This window comes from Gekko japonicus, unplaced genomic scaffold, assembly GCF_001447785.1.
Source record: "Gekko japonicus isolate JY-2015 unplaced genomic scaffold, Gekko_japonicus_V1.1 scaffold3991, whole genome shotgun sequence".
In the NCBI taxonomy this organism is placed as follows: Eukaryota; Metazoa; Chordata; class Lepidosauria; order Squamata; family Gekkonidae; genus Gekko; species Gekko japonicus.
The window spans coordinates 67,216-85,872 of NW_015165946.1; the positions used below are offsets into that span (position 1 = coordinate 67,216).

The following is an 18,657-nucleotide window of genomic DNA, read 5'->3' on the forward strand; positions in this document are numbered from 1 at the left end:
CCATTCTCAAAGCTGGGGACCTCCAGTAATGGCATGAAAGGAAGAGGATTTATAGTGCATGAACTGAGAGTGTTAACAGCAACCCGAAGGAGGATCTAACAAGCCGGAAGGAGAAGACAACAGAGGAAGCTCCTCCACGTCAGCGATAGTAAAAGTACCCAGCACGCAAAGAAGCGGTTCTAAATGTGCCCAGAAGAGATTTTTTTTATTAACAGAAATTCAAAGGAACATTACTAACATACTAACAGAGAATTATATGTGACAGGACTAGGAAAAGAAGTTTGACAACACACAGAAGAAGCTCAAGAAGTTTAATTGGACATTACTAACAGTTTAATTTACCAGTTTATATATCACTCAGCTTTCTCTTTCTCCCACTGTCTACCCTTCCCATTTTTTCTTTTAAGCGAAATACCTCCCCTTTTTAGGGGAGCCAATAAAATCTTTATAAAAAAAAAAAAAGAAAATTAACAGAGAGGATAGGACCTTATCCATGTGTGTTCTGAGATCCTCCTTAGGTTTGACTAATGCTGATCAATTAGGTATCTAATAGATCTATTAGGTATGCCTTGAGTTGCTTTGCCACTATCCAGTTAATGACCTTTCCCCACAGTTATAAGTTTAACACCAATGTGTAATTGGCCAGATCATCCTTTACTAGAGAAGGCTTTTAAAATAAAAAAATTCTCACGAACATGAGGAGTTTAGGAAAATTTCAAAAAATTCCCTACAAAGATATTGAAAATCCTGATTGTAGCCAGAAACATAAGAACGTAAGAGAAGCCAATGTTGGATCAGGCCAATGTTGGATCCAACAGTATCACACAGTGGCCATAAATACCAGGTGCCATCAGAAGGTCCCCCAGGGGGCCAGAACACTAGATGCCTTCCCACTGTTGCCCCTCCCAAGCACCAAGAATACAGATCATCACTTTTCTCAGACCAAGACTTCCTATCTATTTGTTGTTGTTCAGTTGCACAGTCGACTCAGACTCTTCACGACCCCATGAACCACATCACTCCAGGCCCTCCTGTCTTCTGCTGTCCTCTGGAGTTTGCTTAATTTCCTGTTCATTGCATCGAAAACACTGTCTAACCATCTCATCCTTTGCTATCCCCTTCTTCTTTTACCTTCAATCTTTCCCAGCATCAGGGTCTTCTCCAGTGAATGCTCCCTTCTCATTTGGTGGCCAAAGTATTTGAGCTTCAACTTCAGTATCTGGCCTTCCAGGAAACAGTCAGGGTTGATTTCTTTTAGGATTCACAGATTCGATCTCCTTGCAGTCCAAGGGACTCAGGAGTCTTCTCCATCACCATAATTCGAAAGCATCTATTCTTTGGCGCTCAGACTTCCTTATGGTCCAACTCTCGCAGCCATACACTACTACTGGGAATACCATTGCTTTGACCATACAGACTTTTGTTGGCAGGGTAAAGTCTCTACTTTTTATTATGCTGTCTAGGTTTGCCATAGGTTTCCTCCCAAGGAGCAGGCGTCTTTTAATTTCATGGCTGCAGTCACCGTCTGCGGTGATCTTTGATCCCAGGATCATGAATTCTGTCACTGCTTCCATGACTTCCCCTTCTGTTTGCCAAGGAGTGATGGGGCTGGATACCATGATCTTAGTTTTTTTTTTTATGTTGCGTTTCAAGCCAACTTTTGCGCTCTCCTCTTTTACTCTTAGCAAGAGGCTCTTGAGGTCCACTTTCTGCCATTAGAGTGGTATCATCTGCATATCTGAAGTTGTTGATGTTTTTCCCAGCAATCTTAATTCCAGTTTGTGGTTTATCCAAGCTGGCATTTTGCATGATCTACTCTACATATAAATTAAATAAGCAGGGTGACAATATACATCCTCGTCGTACTCCTTTTCCTATGCTAAACCATTCAGTTGTTCCATATTGGGTCTAACTGTCACTTCTTGACCCTCATAAAGGTTTCTCAGGAGACATGTGAGGTGGTCTGGTACTCCCATCTCTTTAAGGACTTGCCACAGTTTGTTGTGATCCACACAGTCAAAGGCTTTAGCATAGTCAATGAAGCAGAAGTAGATGTTTTTCTGGTACTCCCTTGCTTTCTCCATAATCCAGCGAATGTTGGCAGTTTGTTCTCTAGTTCCTCTACCTCTTCAAAACCCAGCTTGTACTTCTGACAGTTGTCTATTCACATACTGCTGAAGCCTAGCTTGTAGGATCTTGCTAGCATGTGAAATGAGTGCAGTTGTGCAATAGTTTGAACATTCCTTGGCATTGCCCTTCTTTGGGATTGGAATGTAAACTGACGTTTTCCAATCCTGTGGCCACTGTTGCATTTTCCAAATTTACTGGCACATTGAGTGCAGCACTTTAACAGCATCATCTTTTAAGACTTTGAATAGTTCAGCTGGGATACCATCACCTCCACTAGCTTTGTTGTTAGTAAGGCTTTCTAAGGCCCATTTGACTTTGCACTCCAGGATGTCTGGCTCAAGGTCAGTGATCACACCATTGTGGTTGTCAAGGACATTTAGATACTTCTTAAATATTTCTTCTGTGTATTCTTGCCACCTCTTCCTAATCTCTTCTGCTTCTGTTACGTCCCTACCATTTATGTCCTTTATCATGGCCAGCTTTGCACGGAACGTTCCCTTGATTTCTCAGATTTTCTTGAAGAGATCTCTAGTCCTTCCCATTCTATTGTTTTCCTTTATTACTTTGCATTGTTCATTCACGAAGGCCTCCTTATCGCTCCTTGCTGTTCTCTGGAAATCTGCATTCAGTTGGGTAAATCTTTCCTTTTCACCTTTGCCTTTTGCTTTCCTTCTTTCCTCTGCTGTTTGTAAAGCCTCATCAGAAAGCCACTTTGCTTTCTTGCATTTCTTTTTCTTTGGAATGGTGCTGATTGCTGCCTCCTGTACAATCTTACAAACTTCCATCCATAGTTCTTCAGGCACTCTGTCTATCAAATCTAGTCCCTTAAACCTATTCTTCACTTCCACTGTATATTCATAAGGGATGTGATCTAGGTCCTATCTATACTTTATGTGATCTCTGGGGAAGGGACAGTAGCCTTTAGGTAAGTACTTGATTAACTGCATGTGCTACTGTCCCTGCAGCTGGGACAGAACTACACATGGAGCCACCAATTACTTTGATCAAGTAGTTCTGTGCATGCAGTGCCTGCCTCATTTATTTCAAGTCATCTGGGCACATTTCCTCAATTAATGAACCATAAACAGATTTGTGGATGGGAATTACGCCAGATTTGTATTGATGAAAGCTCTTAAACAAGCAGCCCAATCGGTACCTGTTCACTCATATGTAAGTCTCGCCTTGTTCCTTGGGGCCTATTCCAAAGAAACTGTGCACTTTTTTGTTGTTCAAGGTTCAGTTTCACCACTTTTTATTAACCTGAAAATGGGTTGGCTCTATCTTAAGCAGTAACAAGCAGTAAGAACATTTAGCAGCCAACTGCAAAAAGGCAGATACAGTTCAGCTGTCAAAATGGGATTATACAGAATTAGTTATGATAGCTGTATAAAACATGTATATTAATGCTGTGTTTAAAGGATAACTGTACTTTAAATATAAACCAACCTACAATTTGCGTGATGACAGTGCCAAATTCCAATTTAATCTGACAAGGAGTTTTAACAGCTGTAAAGTCTACAAGAATCACCTGACAAACTACAGACTGCTTTTTAGAATAAGCAAATAGAAAATCCCCAGCATCATCAAGGTGTTGGAGGAGAAGGAAAACGTCTCTGGCAGATAAGCGTACAGAGTCAAATATGGGATTCTGTTCCAGGCATTTCATCACTGTCAGAGCGAGTCAGTTTTCCCCAGCCTCTTTTCTGTGAGCATTGAACTGCCAGACCGTGATCAAGATATTCAGAAGTATCTGTGTTCCAAAGATGTCAGAATTTAGGGAGACAAGAGTCTCCTTCAGTTCCACTTAAGTGGTTGCAGGACTACTAGAAACCTTCCTTTCCTTGGATTACCAACATGTGTTCTGCTTTTTTTTTTTGTTCGTTTCTTTAAAATGATCTTCATTGTAAAATACAATTTAATCAGTGTAAAGGAGTTTTGCTATCTGGCCACAGACATCTACACCTATTCACAACCCTTACCCTTGTCTCTAAGATTCTGTATTTCATTTAAAGGGGTGGTGTCCCACCAGCTTGCCCATATTTGTCTGTTGCTCGTTAAGCCAGGGCTTAGTGATAGAGCATCTGCTTTGCATTCAAAAGGCCCCAGGTTCAATCTCTAGCTAAAAGAAACAGCGATGTGGGAAAATGTTGTCCTGAGACCTTGGGGAGCCACTTTCAGTCTGAGCTAACATTACTGACCTTGATAGACCAGTGGTCTGACTCAGTGTAAGGTAGTTTCATCTGATCCTGTGGTATCCATTTATCTTCCTCTCATATTTTAATCATGCCCTTCTTCCAAGGCTATGAGGGCGGATTACCCGGTTTTCTCTTTCATTTTATCCTCACAACAGCCCTGTGTGGTAGGTTAGGCTGAAAAAGAGTGATTAGCCTAGGCCTCAACCAGGTTGCAGTTGTGCCTTGAAAATGTCTTCTGGATCCTGCTTGGAGCCCCAGGGGCCCACCAGCAATCTAGCAGCAGGTAGACGATCTGCTGGGCAACTGGGTGAATCAGGAGGCTCAAGCTTAGGAGGTAGGGCTGGAACTTCCAGATCATTTACCATTTGATTGTCAAAAGCCCTGAAGGGTTTTTGATTATTCAAGAGCTAATTAATCAGGCAGCTTTCAGCATTCATGGAGTTGGAGGAAACAATCCTTTCCCTGCTGAGGAAGGATTGCTCCTGCTCTGGAGCCATCCTTCCTGAGCTAAGACAAAATCTGTGAGCTGGATGCTAAAAAACTGTGAGCAAGCTCACACTAATATTGGCCTCTACCCCTCTCAGTAAGGAATCCCCAATTACCAGTACACACCTTCTCCTATACTGGGGAGCAGAAGCTCAAGTTCTCTCATCCACAGGGGCCTGAGAAATTTCCTTCAAGCTTCACGGAGGCTGGGGAAGTAGCCCTTGTTCTAGTGGTCCAGAATCAGTATCTATGGGGAGATCCTGGAACTGATTGCTTAGCAATAGAGGCTCAAAATGTCTCCTGATTTTCCGGGTTACATTTTTCATGCACCCTCCTGTGTTGGGTGCTTCTCCATTTGCTGAGATACCTTTTCCTCCTCCTCGTGTTTCCCTTTGAAAAACACTTAATGCATTCTGTCCATGAAATCTTCACCTTCCCTTATAAACTGGAGTGTGGACAAGCATTCCTCAAGCATCTTTATCTTCTCCTCCAGTAGGACTACACTTGGTGCAGTGTAATTGCTGTTACCCTCAGGTAAGAATATGAACATGCCACAGACTTTGCACGCCACTGTCTCAGCTGGCTCATGCTGCTGCAATCCATGTCGCTTGGATTGTCCCAAAGCCCAGGTATCCCTAGCCATTGCTTGACTATTTAACTAGTACACCACATTGTCTGGGAGCCTAACATTGAGAATAACCACGTCATGCAGGCTTCATGATAGTTTTGGAACTTAAGTGCCTCATTCCCAGCAGCCTCAGTATTAGCCACACTTTTAGAGTGCTATCCTAAATGGGAAGTATCTTCAGTGTAACTCCTTAATGGATATGAAAAGTTCTTTAGTCTAGAAAGAGTGCCTAGATTTTCCGTTTTCTGTAAATTTTTATAGTGTGATTCCAAACATATTTACTGAATAGTGTGTCTCACTGAGTAAAGGGTTCTTGGGCTTGCCATGCTTTTAGTAGACTTCTCTATCTAGCGAAACCATGGGTTAAGTAAGAAATCAACAATTTTTTAAGTGAACACATTTGTACTGAACGTTGTTATAGTAACTTAGAAAAATATTGATTGTGAAATGAAATGTGTTAGTTTTGAAGTATTTTTAATTAGAGAAAAATAATTTCAGCATTTGCCTCAGGTAAGTTTTAATTGCTGTCATCAATTTTTTTGCTGTTGCAGATTTCAGACAGCCTCATAATGGAGTACTTTGGAAAATACAAGCACAGAATGAATGAGCTGGAAGCTTTTAATATGGTAAAAAACCCACAGTAACAGGAAGAGTTGTTCCTTATGTTTATTTAAGGCCACAGTTGGACCAAGTTAAACTTCTCTGAAGGGGTGGATCAGTTTATGTTGGGATATATTCTCAATAGAAAGAAATGAACGCTGAATTCAGAGCATACTCTCTTCAGAATTATATGAGGTGTCAGTAAAATAATAAAGTTAACATATGGAGTTCCTTTTTTCAAACATAATAAATGTTGGAGGAAATGTTGGGCTCCTTTTGAACCCATATTGGTTTCTGTGCATTTATTTTGCCAATGTTCTTTTTAATACCTTCCTTTTAATGCCTTCACTTTATTATTGTTAGTTCCCTTTTAACAAGATTTCTGCCACTTGCAATGTGTATTATATTCTGGGTTGTACCTCAAAGCTACTGAGTAATAGATGCCCTGCCTATTTGGTCTTTGATCTTTATTGCCCTGATTTTCTGAAGGTATCCAATAGGGTAAAATTGGCAGGTACTGGTTTTTCTCAAGAATATGACCTACTTACTTGGTGTTTTTTTGTGTGTGTGAAAAACAACTGAAAAGTGTCTGCTCAGTAATACAGGATCAGTGCCAAGCGCCACTCTGGAAACCTATCTTGAAACAAAAAAATGTAGCTAATGGATATATTATAGCATGATTTACCTCACATTTGCATCACTGCATTATGAACAAATTCAGTCAAAGAACATTAGGCTAACTTATTAAAAATCAAAGATTGGATCCTGCCAGCCTTTCTGCCAGCATAAAATAAAGGGCATGGTTCTTTTTTGACCATCAAAAAAGTTATGTTGGTTAGCATAGGACGCATGGAGACAAAAACGCAGAATGAGCCTGCAGTAAAGAGGGGAATTGGGCATGTACCCTCTTGTGCCAGCAGAAAATCCACTAGAAGTATGAGATATTAAGAATAAAATAAATTTGCAGTTCGTATAATTTGTCTTTTCAAGTAAACTTCATTCATTTCAGCTAGATTTTTTTAAAAATGAAACTGTGTAAGATTTGGGATAGAGGGCTGCTCTTTATCATTTTTCAATAGCAAAATACATTTATGTCATGTGAGCTAATAGGTGTTTAAAACTTTCTTTTTAGTTGAAAGTTGTTCTGGGACCTTGTATAGAGACGCTGATACTTCTAGATCGTCTGTGCTATCTCACAGAACAGGTAATTCTTGGATGTATGATACTAGGGTGAGTTGATGTATCAACTATGTGGTTATACTGTAAATTGTTCATTCAGTAGCAAATAAAGTCATTTTTGTTCAGTTTAGATTATTTTTTATTTATTTTTTAAAAGAGATCACACATATTAGCCAAACTTTTAAAATAATCTATCACTCCAAACATTGCTCAGCAGATGTTTTTACTTTGGGCAGATCTGCTGCAGTAAAGCTTTTATGTTCTTTTAATTGCCTGGTAAATTACTAGTAATAAAGAAACTGCATCGCCCCAACTGATATTTTAATTGTTAATTCTTGAAGTGCTAAACAACCTTTACTTTGTGCTGACTACTGCTTTCAGTAAGGACTTACACTTACACTTACAAAACATTTCATATACTGTGTTTAAAGGTGTTATTGATGATTTTGATATTATAATCTGCCTATTGTGTTCAATGCAAAATAATTTTAATTATATTTTTATTTATTTAATTTATACCCTGCCCTCCCTGCCAAAGGCGGGCTCAGGGTGGCTTACAGATTTTTCTTAAAAATACAATTAAAACCTATTATCAGAAGCATAAAATACCAATCATTTAAAATACAATTAAAATGCTGGAACATGCGCATGCCCAGAGGGGAGGGCGCAGACATCCCACCAGTTCCTTTCTTACCGCCGTGTTGGAAAGACCTTTTCTCCGTCGGTCTGATCGGTTTGCTGTTTTTGGCTATTTGCCTCACGGCTCTTTGGATTTTTTCCTCACTTTTCTCCTTTTTTCGTATTACTTCTTCGTTACCTACTAAAATTAAAAAAAAAAACTTTTATTTTTTCTGAGGGGGGAAGTTGCCATTTACCTCAGCTTGGCCTTCGGGCTCTACCTCCCCCTTCTTTCTTCTCTGCTCTTCTTGTTCTATGGAGAAGAAGTGGGGTAAAGGCTGCGGCAGTAAACTCGCACCGCCTGACCGCCACACCCTCTGTATTTTTTGTTTGGGTGAGTCTCACCGACCTGAGTCTTGCCGGCACTGTGGTAGGTTTTCGAACCAGACCCGAAACACACTCGGCACCCTCTGACAGGGAAAATAGGAAATTAGACGTGTTTGGGAGACACTTCTACTCCACGGGTGCGTTGGGGGTCAAAACCCCTAACTACCTGGCCTGCATGAGCAGATATCAATACACTCTGTGGGAAAGGTTCTCTGAACTCCTGACCCACTTCCCTGGGGTCAAAACCACTAACTACCTGGCCTGCATGAGCAGATATCAATACACTCTGTGGGAAAGGTTCTCTGAACTCCTGACCCACTTCCCTGAAGACAAGCTTCAGGCGGCCAGGATTATTCAGAAGGAAGGTATGGTCCTTGCGAAGCAGCAGATCAACACTTCCAAACATGCCCTAGATGCTTCCCCCAGAAAAATGGCCTCAGCAATAGCTCTTAGGAGGCACTCCTGGCTCCGCAATACCAATCTTCCACAAGATACTAGTTCCTATGTCGAAGACCTTTCTTTTGATGGCCTTGGTTTCTTCAATAGCACGACCGATACCATGCTCCAGGATATGGATAAGATCATAAAGGCCTCTCGCGCTCTAGGAGTGTCATACTCCACGAGACTACAATATCACCCTCGCACATGGTCTAGGCCCTGGCAAAGACGCACCCCAAATCGTCAGTCTCCTGACAGGCAATGGAGACCACGTACGGCTTCGGGTGGTCAAAAACCCGCCTTTCAAAAGCCTAAGTTTGGAACTGGACAGTCCTCCCGCACCAAACAAGCGAAGTCCTCCAAGCAGGGCTTTTGACTTCCCTCCTACAGATCTAAGGGAGCTGAACTGTTATGTCACCTACCACCGCTTCCGCATGGTGTCCTTGCAGCAGATTATGTGACTTCTCCGGAAAAACATCTAGATGGCCACCCTCGACCTCCAAGACGCATACTTCCACCTCACCATCCACCCCTCCCACTGCAAATACCTACGCTTCGCAATTGGTCAACAACATTACCAATATGCAGCCCTACCATTCGGCCTTTCAAGCGCCCCAAGAGTCTTCACAAAGACTATGATTGTGGTGGCAGCCTTCCTCGGTCTCAAGGGTATCTCCATCTACCCGTACATTGATGATTGGCTCTTGGTAGCATCCTCCAACGACACTCTGGTCTCAAACATCAACGAGACAATGGTACTCTTGGAAAACCTGGGCCTGCAAGTCAATCTGCTAAAGTCTCAACTTCAACTGGTCCAGAAAATACAGTACATCGGTGCTCTACTGGTTTCCAAGACATGCATGGCTTACCTGCCAAAAGACAGAGCGGCAGACATCATCCACCTAGCTACCATTGTCCGTACCCAACCTTCAGTCACGGCCTTCCAGATACAGAGGCTACTCAGCCTTATGGCCGCAACTACGTCGGTCCTGGTCTTCACAAAACTAAAAATGTGCCACCTACAACTGTGGTTTATCCGCAACTTCGATACAACGAAAAATGCACATACCACCGTCCTAACCCCCCCCTCCCAATATACGAGAGGCTTTACTTTGGTGGACAGTCCCTTCCAATCTTTTCCAGGGAGCACCCTTCCATCCTCCGTCACCCCAAATCACCCTAATAACAGATGCTTCCCTGACGGGCTGGGGTGCCCACACAATGAGCCTTTGTGTTGGAGGCAAATGGGACACGCAGAAGAGGAAGCAGCACATAAACTTCCTGGAACTACTGGCAATACAGTATGCTGTTACCAGCTTTCTACCTGTGATCAAAGGGAAATGTGTCACGGTCCTCACGGACAATGCTACTGCACTCAGTTATGTCAACAAGCAAGGGAGCACTGTCTCCCTACGCCTCTGCAACCTTGCCATCCAGTTGTGGAACCTTTGCATTGCAAACATTTTCCTCGTAGCCACACACATCCCTGGACACATGAACGTGCAGGCAGATCATCTAAGTTGAGCAGGACTCAGCCTTCACGAGTGGGAGATGAACCCAACCTACCTCCTCCCACTCTTCCGCAGGTGGGGAGTTCCCCAAGTCAATGTTTTTGCCACCAGAGCCAACAAAAAATGTCCTTTGTTCTGCAGTCGAGGCGGCAGGGATCCACAGTCTCTAGGAGACAGTCTCCTCTATCTGTGGTCCACAGGCCTTTTTTACCTTTTCCCTCCACTACCCCTGTGTGTAGATTCTCTGCCCCCCCCCAGACCAGTCCAGGAATGGAGGGGAAAGAATTCTACACTGGAACAATGCATTACACAATCAGCCAGAGAGATAGGCTCTCTGGATTTAAGAACAATAGCCACCAGGAACCTCTCAGGTTAATCCCTCACCAACCTGAGATTAGAGGTCCCCAGAATCTCAGTTGGCATGTGGGTTTTACACATTAGGAACTCTGTCCAGAGCTGCACAGTTAATCTTACAGGGTAGGACAATTGGTCAGTCAGGCTACAGGATTTAGTTTGGAGTACAGTTACCCAATCCAGACACTATTTATAAACAAGAATAAAGTTTATTCAGTACAGGTTTAGCAATCAGATTACAAAGATTCAAAATAAGAAAGGCTAGGCAATGTTCTGCCTTAACTACACATTATAGATGCATATTTACCAAGTCAGGAACAGTTATCAGTCCAGAATAGTCCATGGTAATAATCCAATAGCCCCAAGGGATTTGGAGCAAAAAGTCGATCTTTGCCAACCATGAGCTGAGCTCACAAAGCAGTCCTTTGTTCTCTCCCAGGCCACATGGCAGCACAGCATCTCAGAGGGACAACATACGAGCAACAGCGAGCATAGCAGGAACAGAAGAGAGAGAGAGAGTTCTCCCATAGGGTTTAAGCAGATATACTGCAATTCAGTCTTCAAATTAGCTCTGGCCAGGAGCCAATTGAAGTAGATCTGGGTGTGCCCAATGGTAAGGTTGTCATGGCTACAACTTCTGAATGGTCAGTTGTCTTGGAGGTCACACCTGCAGTTGTGATCCCCCAAGCCCCAACTCTCATTGCGTACGTGCAGCTTCTAGCATGCTGGCCTAGCTTCTAGCATGTAGGTGTGAAGGTATGTGGTTTATGGCATGGCAATTGACCAAATGGTCAGCCATCTGGTTTCAATAGGAAATCAACACAGCAGGGATCATTCCAGGGAGACATGAAGCCTATAGAAATCAATATTTCTATACACCCTGCTTCTGAGAGTGGTTTGCAAAATCATCAGAGACAGAGCGGACTGCATCTTAATAACCCCGTGGTGGCCGAGGCAACCATGGTTTTCGACCGTCCTCGAGTTGTCAGCAGGGGTCTACCATCAATTCCCTCCGGCACAGGACCTCCTCTTCCTGTCCAACTCTCCTCCCCTATACCATGACGTGCCACGGATGAAGTTGACTGCCTGGAGAATACCGTCTACACCTTTTCCACCCGCGTAGCTAACATTTTATCAAACGCAAGAAAGCCTACTACGCAGAAGTCCTACCATTACAAATGGCAAAGGTTCTGTTCCTCCTTGGGTGACGATGTCCCTCAAGCCACTTCCGTGGGTCTCGAGAAAGTTTTCCAATTCCTCCTGTTCCTCGCTGACTTGGGACTCGCTCACTCCTCGTTAAGAGTTTATTTGGCTGCACTTTCAGCCTACCATGTTCAAGTTGACAAATGCACACTGGTTTCACATCTGCTTTCAAAACATTTTTTAAAAGGTTTATTGCATCTGTACCCTCCTGTCAAAACTCCTGTCGTTCCCTGGGACCTTCCTCTAGTTCTTCATCAGCTCACGAGTAAACCCTTTGAGCCACTCGCAACTTGCGACATGAAATTCCTGTCATGGAAGACGGCCTTTCTGGTTGCTGTCACCTCTGTGAGGCGAGTTGGAGAAATACTGGCTTTCAGACATGACATGCCTTACTTGTCCTTTTTGCCAGACGGTGTCCGCCTCGTACCTGACATCTCATTCCTGTCAAAGGTAGTGTCAGAATTCCACCTACAGGCAGAGGTCTTCCTCCCGGATTTCTTTCCGGCTCCAACATCCTCAGAGGACAGACTGTTACACACTTTGGATGTGAAGCATGTGCTCCTGTTCTACCTGAACAGAACCCACCCAGCGAGACGTGACTCCCAACTGTTCATCTCGTACGCACCAGCAAGGCTGGGGACTCACATCATGGCTCAGCGCCTCTCAAAGTGGATTGCGGGGCTCATCCGCCTCTGCTATCTGAGCGCCAAACAGCCATTGCCTGGCCCTATCAGGGCCCATTCAACCCGAGCTGTTGCAGCCTCCACTGCCTTCCTCCAGGGAGTTCCATTAACGGACATTTGCAAAGCCGCTACTTGAGCCACGCCTAACTCCTTCATAAGGCACTACGCCCTAGATGTCTGGAAGAACTCTAATACCAACATGGGACATCACATTCTATCTTCGGCTACGCAGTAAGGACCTGCCAACACCCTCCTCCAGGTAGGCCACTGCTCGCTAATCTCCCATGGGTGTGAAGCACAGAGACCACGTCGAAGATAAACAGGTTGCTTACCTGTAACTGATGATCTTCAAGTGGTCATCTGTGCATTCACACCACCCGCCCTCCTTCCCCGCTGCTGTCAGCTTCTACATTTTCAATAGGGGTTGATTCGCGGCGGTTTGAAGGAACTGGTGGGATGTCCGCGCCCTCCCCTTTGGACATGCATGGTGGGGTTCCTGCGCATGCCCAAGGTCTGGGCGCGAAAATCTGTTAAAGAGCTTGCTACAATGCCGATCGATCCAGCGTGTGCGCACTGAATCCGATGGGTGTGAATGCACAGATGACCACTCGAAGATCATCAGTTACAGGTAAGCAACCTGTTTTTGCCTAGGGTACACTTTACTTTCAGCACAGTGATTGCTCCAGCATTGCTTGGAATAACATACAACTTCCTCCCATGCGGTTCGTATATCTTGTATGCATAAGCACCATACTGATAATGCCTGTCCAGTAAGGAGGAGGTCGTGTTGGCTTGGTGTATAACCACGCAGTTCTTCCTAACCATGTGGGGAGAAAAAAATACATGTGATTCAGAGTGACATGGGAGAATCAGAGCTCCATGATCTATACTGCTGCCTATCTCCACAATTATTTGCTTCATGCGTTGCACATGTGCTGTTTCTGGGAAAGGCTGGGAGTGTACAAGTGGCAAAAAAGTATTTTGGTATTCAAACTTTCTACAACAGTTTCATGCAGTGTTATATTAGTTAAATAGGCTGTTTTTCTCTGCAGTGTTATATTAATTAAATAACCTGTTTTTCTATGTATTCTGTTTTTCTCTGTAATAAGATTTTCTTTCTTTATTGTACATTTCTCTGACCTTTTGGAAATAAAGAGTTAGAAATATCTTAATAAATATATAAAGATGTGGTCCAACAAAAGGAGATAACAAAAATTAATACTAAATACCCCCCCCCCCCGCTGCCTTTTCTGTATCATTGCCTGGCAAAGTATACAGGATTATTGTAAGCCGCCCTGAGCCGCTTCGGCGGGAGGGCGGGATAAAAATCAAATAAATAAATTAAATAAATAAATAAATAAATAAAACCTTACAATCCTTCATTGTCCCAGCTGCTGAACACATATACAAAAATTGTGTGCGCTGTTAAAAAAAGGAAAAAAGAGATGAATTTCTACAATGTAAGCAATCATACTTGTTCATAGAAAGGCTGTTGAATGGGAAATCTGCTGCACTTTGAAGCAGCACACAGTGATCAGGGATTCTCATACTGAATGGAGAGTAGTCCTCTTACACCCCAGGCACTTGTTTTGTGCTCTTGCACCCAGGGAAACCTCATGTACGTAAAGCAGGGATTATAGTAAGCATATGCAGAACATTTCAACATTGACATGCATTGACATTCATATATGCAGCAAACACTGACAAAAAGTAACTGCTCATATCAGGCCAAAACCACAAGGAAGAATAGGTGAGGCAGGGCAGGGAAAAGGAGTTCTTGGGTTGCTGAGCTAGTGGTTAGAAGCTGGTGAAACAAGAGCTCTCCATATGGAGTAAGCAGCAGGGATAGTGACCAATTTTACTATTTTTTAAAAAGCCTTTATATTTAAAATGCGATAGATGGCCATGTGAGTGTGCCTGAAAAAATAGTTCTTTCATTTATTACATATAACTGCAGAAAGTTGGGGCATTTTTAAATTACAACATTCAAACATATTGCAGTTTCAGAGATTTTGGGTCAAATGCTTTTTTAATGTATTCTGTTTGTATGTCATTTTATAGGACAGCCTTGCCTGGTCTGGACTGGTGAAGTTATTTGATCCCATAAAATCCCCCAGGTGCTATGCAGTTGTGGCTATGAAGAAACAGACATTTCGGACACAGAAAAATTGCTAGCAGAACTGTGAACTGCTGCTGCTGTTCTACTTTCCATTTTGTTGTTTTATGGTTATTAAGCATTCCATGGATACTTTTAGTTAAAAACTGACTGGTGTATTTTATGAAACATGGTAGATGAATCAGAAAAATAAAATACAGACTGTCAGTCCTGACATTTTACCTTCTTCCTAGGTGGATGTGACTGGGTTTCGTTACTTCCTCATAAAAAGTAGCAAACTTTACAAAGAAGTCAGTCAGAATTACACCCTTCTAAGTCCATTGGACCCTGACCTGGATGGCCCTGGGTGAACTAATCTGATCAGATCTCGGAAGCTAAGCAGGGTTAGCCGTGGTTAGTACTGGGAGGGGAAACCACCATGAATGTCCAGGCTTGCTGCTCAGCAGCAGGCAATGACAAACCACCTCTATTTGTCTCTTGCCTTGAAAACCCCGCAGGGGTCACCATAAGTCACACTTTCCACCACCAAGTCATTGAAATCAGTGGACTTAGAAGGGTGTAACTGCTTAGGATGGTGCCATCTTTTGACCTCTTGGGAGGCACATCACAGCCACCCCATCTGGCTTTTCAACACTAAACAGACTGGGGGTAATGTGGCCTGCTGCAAAAGGATTTTTTTTTTCAATTAACAATGTTGATTTCTGACGAGAAACAGGCGTGACATAGTGACTTTTGTTCTCTGGTGGTCCGAGAAACAGGCGCGACATAGTGACTTTTGTTCTCTGGTGGTCCAGGGAGTGGGGCATTCTTGACTTCTGGGATAAGGCTCCTCTTCTCCAAAGGCAGGGTAATTCGACTGATTGATCCTGGAGGGGGGGCGGCACTTGTCCCAATGATCCTCAGTCTTTCTGGCTCTGTCTTCTGAACAGGGTGTCCTAAGCAGTGCTCCTTTGAGCAGCGATCCTGGAGTTTTCTTATGTTAATTTGTTGTTTTTCTTCTTGACTTCCTTCGGGAAGAGACTTGTCTGGCCAGGGAAGGGCTCTACACACACACACCCCAAGCCATATCAGAGCGGCAGCAAGTACAAAAGCTGACAGCAGTAGGTTTTTCCTAGGTCCATGGCCCGACCACAGACTCCCTGTGTGGTCTCCAGCCCTAGGGCCAGGAGCATCTCTCCCCCCCCCCCATTTTGCTGAAGCTCTCTGTGGGAAGGTTGAGTCCACAGCAGCCCAAACCAGAGCACTGGCAATCCCGGTGCATTTCCCTGGGCTTGGAGGAAGAAGCTCCGCTTGGCAGCAGGCTGCAGGAACACAGAGCAGCTCCATAGAAAGCGTCCCGGCTGAACCATGATAAGGCGTTCCTAAGGGAACCAGGGGGCGTGTGGAAGGCAAGCAGGAGGTCTACCTCTGTAGTAGCCAGTGAGCTCAGGCTCTTCAGCAGTCTGAGGGAACAGGCCTAGGCGAGGGAAGCCTTTGTTGATCCTCCCTATTGCCATTCGGTAGAGGGCTCACTTCCACTTTTGTTTTGTACTTTCTGTTTGGCTTTCAGCATGGAAAACTTGGCAGGAATGTCTGTGAGGGTGGGACTTTCTACCTTTCAGTCATCTGAGAGTGCAGTCTGCACCCTGGATCTACCCCTTTCTTCTGCCTCTGTTGCCTCCCTGGTTTCTCAGCAGGCCATGGAAGGGGAGAAGGTTCAAACTAGATTTTTCTGGTGAGGTCTCCAAGACAAATCTCTTGGAATGGCTGAAGACAGAAACGAGGAAAGAATTCAGGGAGTTCCTGCAAGAACAGACACAAGACTCCACAGATGCTGGCTTCTCTGGAAGTCAATCCTCTAGAGAATCTACCCATAAAAAGGAGGAAAGGCACACAATCCGAAAAGGGGGGGAGGAAATAGGGATCATAGCCCTTTGCTTAGTATCCTGTTGGGAGGACTCTGATTTTTCAGATTTCTCCTCAGATAAGGAGGAAGGGGAGCTGTCAGAGGAGGAAGAAGAGGTGGTTGCCCCAATGCAAAAGAAACTCCCCAGGAATTATATAATAGAATGCTCCCAAAGGTCTAAGGTCCTTGGAGATCTCCCATAAGGCCAAAGGGAGTCTGACCCTGAATTTCCAGACAGGTCAGAAAGAACAATCCCTAAATTGAGAACAGCCCCATCGGGGGTTCCCCTCCTAGCAGCCTTCTATAATTTGATGGAAGCAAAGTGGGAAGCTCCAGCTAAGCCGAAAGCTAACAACCCTCTTTTTTCTAAGTTTTATTCTTTAGTTCCGGAAGTCACAAAAAGGATCAAACTACCATTAGTGGATGATCCAGTTAACAGCTTGGCGTCTAATTCCATGCTGCCTTTGGCTGCTGATGGCATGCCCAAGGATTCATGTGACAGGCAGATTGAGCAGCCCTTGTGCAGGAATTTTGAGTCCTTGGCAACAGCCATAAAAGCATTGGCAATGGGGTCCCTGTTTGCAAGAGCCACCTATGCCTGGGCTTTGCACCTGGCAACAGCAAGCAGCAACGGTCCCAAAGATTAAGAAAATTGCACTGGCTTCAGCTTTTGTGGCAGATGCATCCTTAGATGCTCTACAGATGTCAGCCAGGTCAATGGCTTTTAGTGTCACAGCCAAACGTAACACTTTGCTTAGAAATTGGGATGTAGATCCATCTGCCCAAGCCAAGGTGGCTGCAGTTCCCTTCAAAGGCATCAATCTTTTTGGAGAAGGGTTGGATAGATACCTTGTAGAAGACAAAGACAAAAAAAGTCCTGCCCTTGAAGAAGAAGGAAGGGAAAACATGAAAGTACTTCCAGTCCTTTCAAGAGGTCAAATGTCTTCCATGTACAGGCTGTGCCAGGCCCTTCAAAGGCAGATGGCAGTCCAACTGTAGGCAGGAGAGTAGTTCTTCATCCTTCAAGTCTAGCCAGAAATTCAAGGGACCAAAAAAGGGAGCCTCAGCATGACTATGCCAGGGCAATGGACATGATTGGGATTCAGGGTCATCTGCAAAGATTCTCAAATGTTTGGAATCAAACAGGAAGTGACCAGTGGGTACTGGAAACAGTAACCAATGGATAATAACTGGAGTTCAACTTCAAACCTCCCAGATGGTTCCTCCAACTTCCAAGAAACCGATCAGAGCACATCTGCACAGGAAAATTCAAAATGCAAACACTCAAATCCATAGTTGCAGCCATTCAGAAGGGGTATTTCCTGGCATCCATCGATCTCTCTGAGGCTTATTTACATGTTCTGATACGGGAAGCCCATTGCCATTTCCTGTGCTTTGCCTACAATGGGAGACACTTCCAATATCAAAGCACTACCTTTCAGTCTGAAGTCATCACCCAAAAAGTATTTACAAAGATCCTGGTAGCCCTGGTAGCTCACCTGAGGTTGCAGGGAGTGTCTTTTTTCCATAACTAGATGACATCCTGATCAAGGCCCCATTGTTTCAGCAGGGTGTGGAAGCAGTAGAGAGGGCTGCAGCCTGTCTACGGACTTGTGACTTCATGGTCAACAAAGGAAAGAGCAGCCTACGCCCTTCCCAGAGTATAATGCATCTGGGGGGTGGAGTGGGTGATTGAGATTTAGCTCTAGAAGCGACAGTGTTCAAGGTCTTGAGAGTGTTGTCTGATAGATCCCTTCCCTTCAGGAAGCCAACTTGATCTGGGTGGGTGTATTCTGTTATGAAGGCATTGAGTCTTCTAGTCATGATAGCCATTAAGATTTTGTAGTCACAATTCAGCAGTGAGATCAAATGATATGACGCCGGTGAGGAATGATCTTTGGAATGGCACTGCCTTGATGTACACAGGGCTCTGAGCTTCTACCTAGATAGGACCAAACCGTTACACTGTCATTTAGAAAGCCATCTTTAGGTCAGAAAGTGTCCATTGCCACCCCAAACAGATGAATTAGGGGGTGCATAATTCTCGCATACAAGGCCAGGGGTTTAGAACCACCTCAGGGCATCACGGCACACACCCTAAGAGGGGCAGCAACATCGGCAGCCTCCAGGTCCTTCCTATCTTTAGAGACTATCTGTAAGGCAGCCACCTGGAAATTGGTGCATTCTTTCACCAAACATTACAGGGTAGATAAGCTTGCCTCCTTTGAGGCCGCATTCAGCAGG

General features: G+C 44.1%; 1 protein-coding gene across 1 annotated transcript in view; it reads left to right on the plus strand.

Moving 5' to 3' along the window:
* The window catches only part of LOC107110652 (methyltransferase-like protein 25), a gene marked incomplete at its 5' end in the record, with an annotated part of 80,159 nt that extends 65,572 nt beyond the window's left edge, over positions 1–14,587 (plus strand). The window contains 3 exons of the mRNA XM_015411452.1: positions 5,991–6,065; positions 7,172–7,243; positions 14,474–14,587. Coding sequence (XP_015266938.1) covers positions 5,991–6,065; positions 7,172–7,243; positions 14,474–14,587 — 261 coding nt within the window. The remainder of the gene's footprint in view (positions 1–5,990; positions 6,066–7,171; positions 7,244–14,473) is intronic.
* Positions 14,588–18,657: the final 4,070 nt, after the last annotated feature.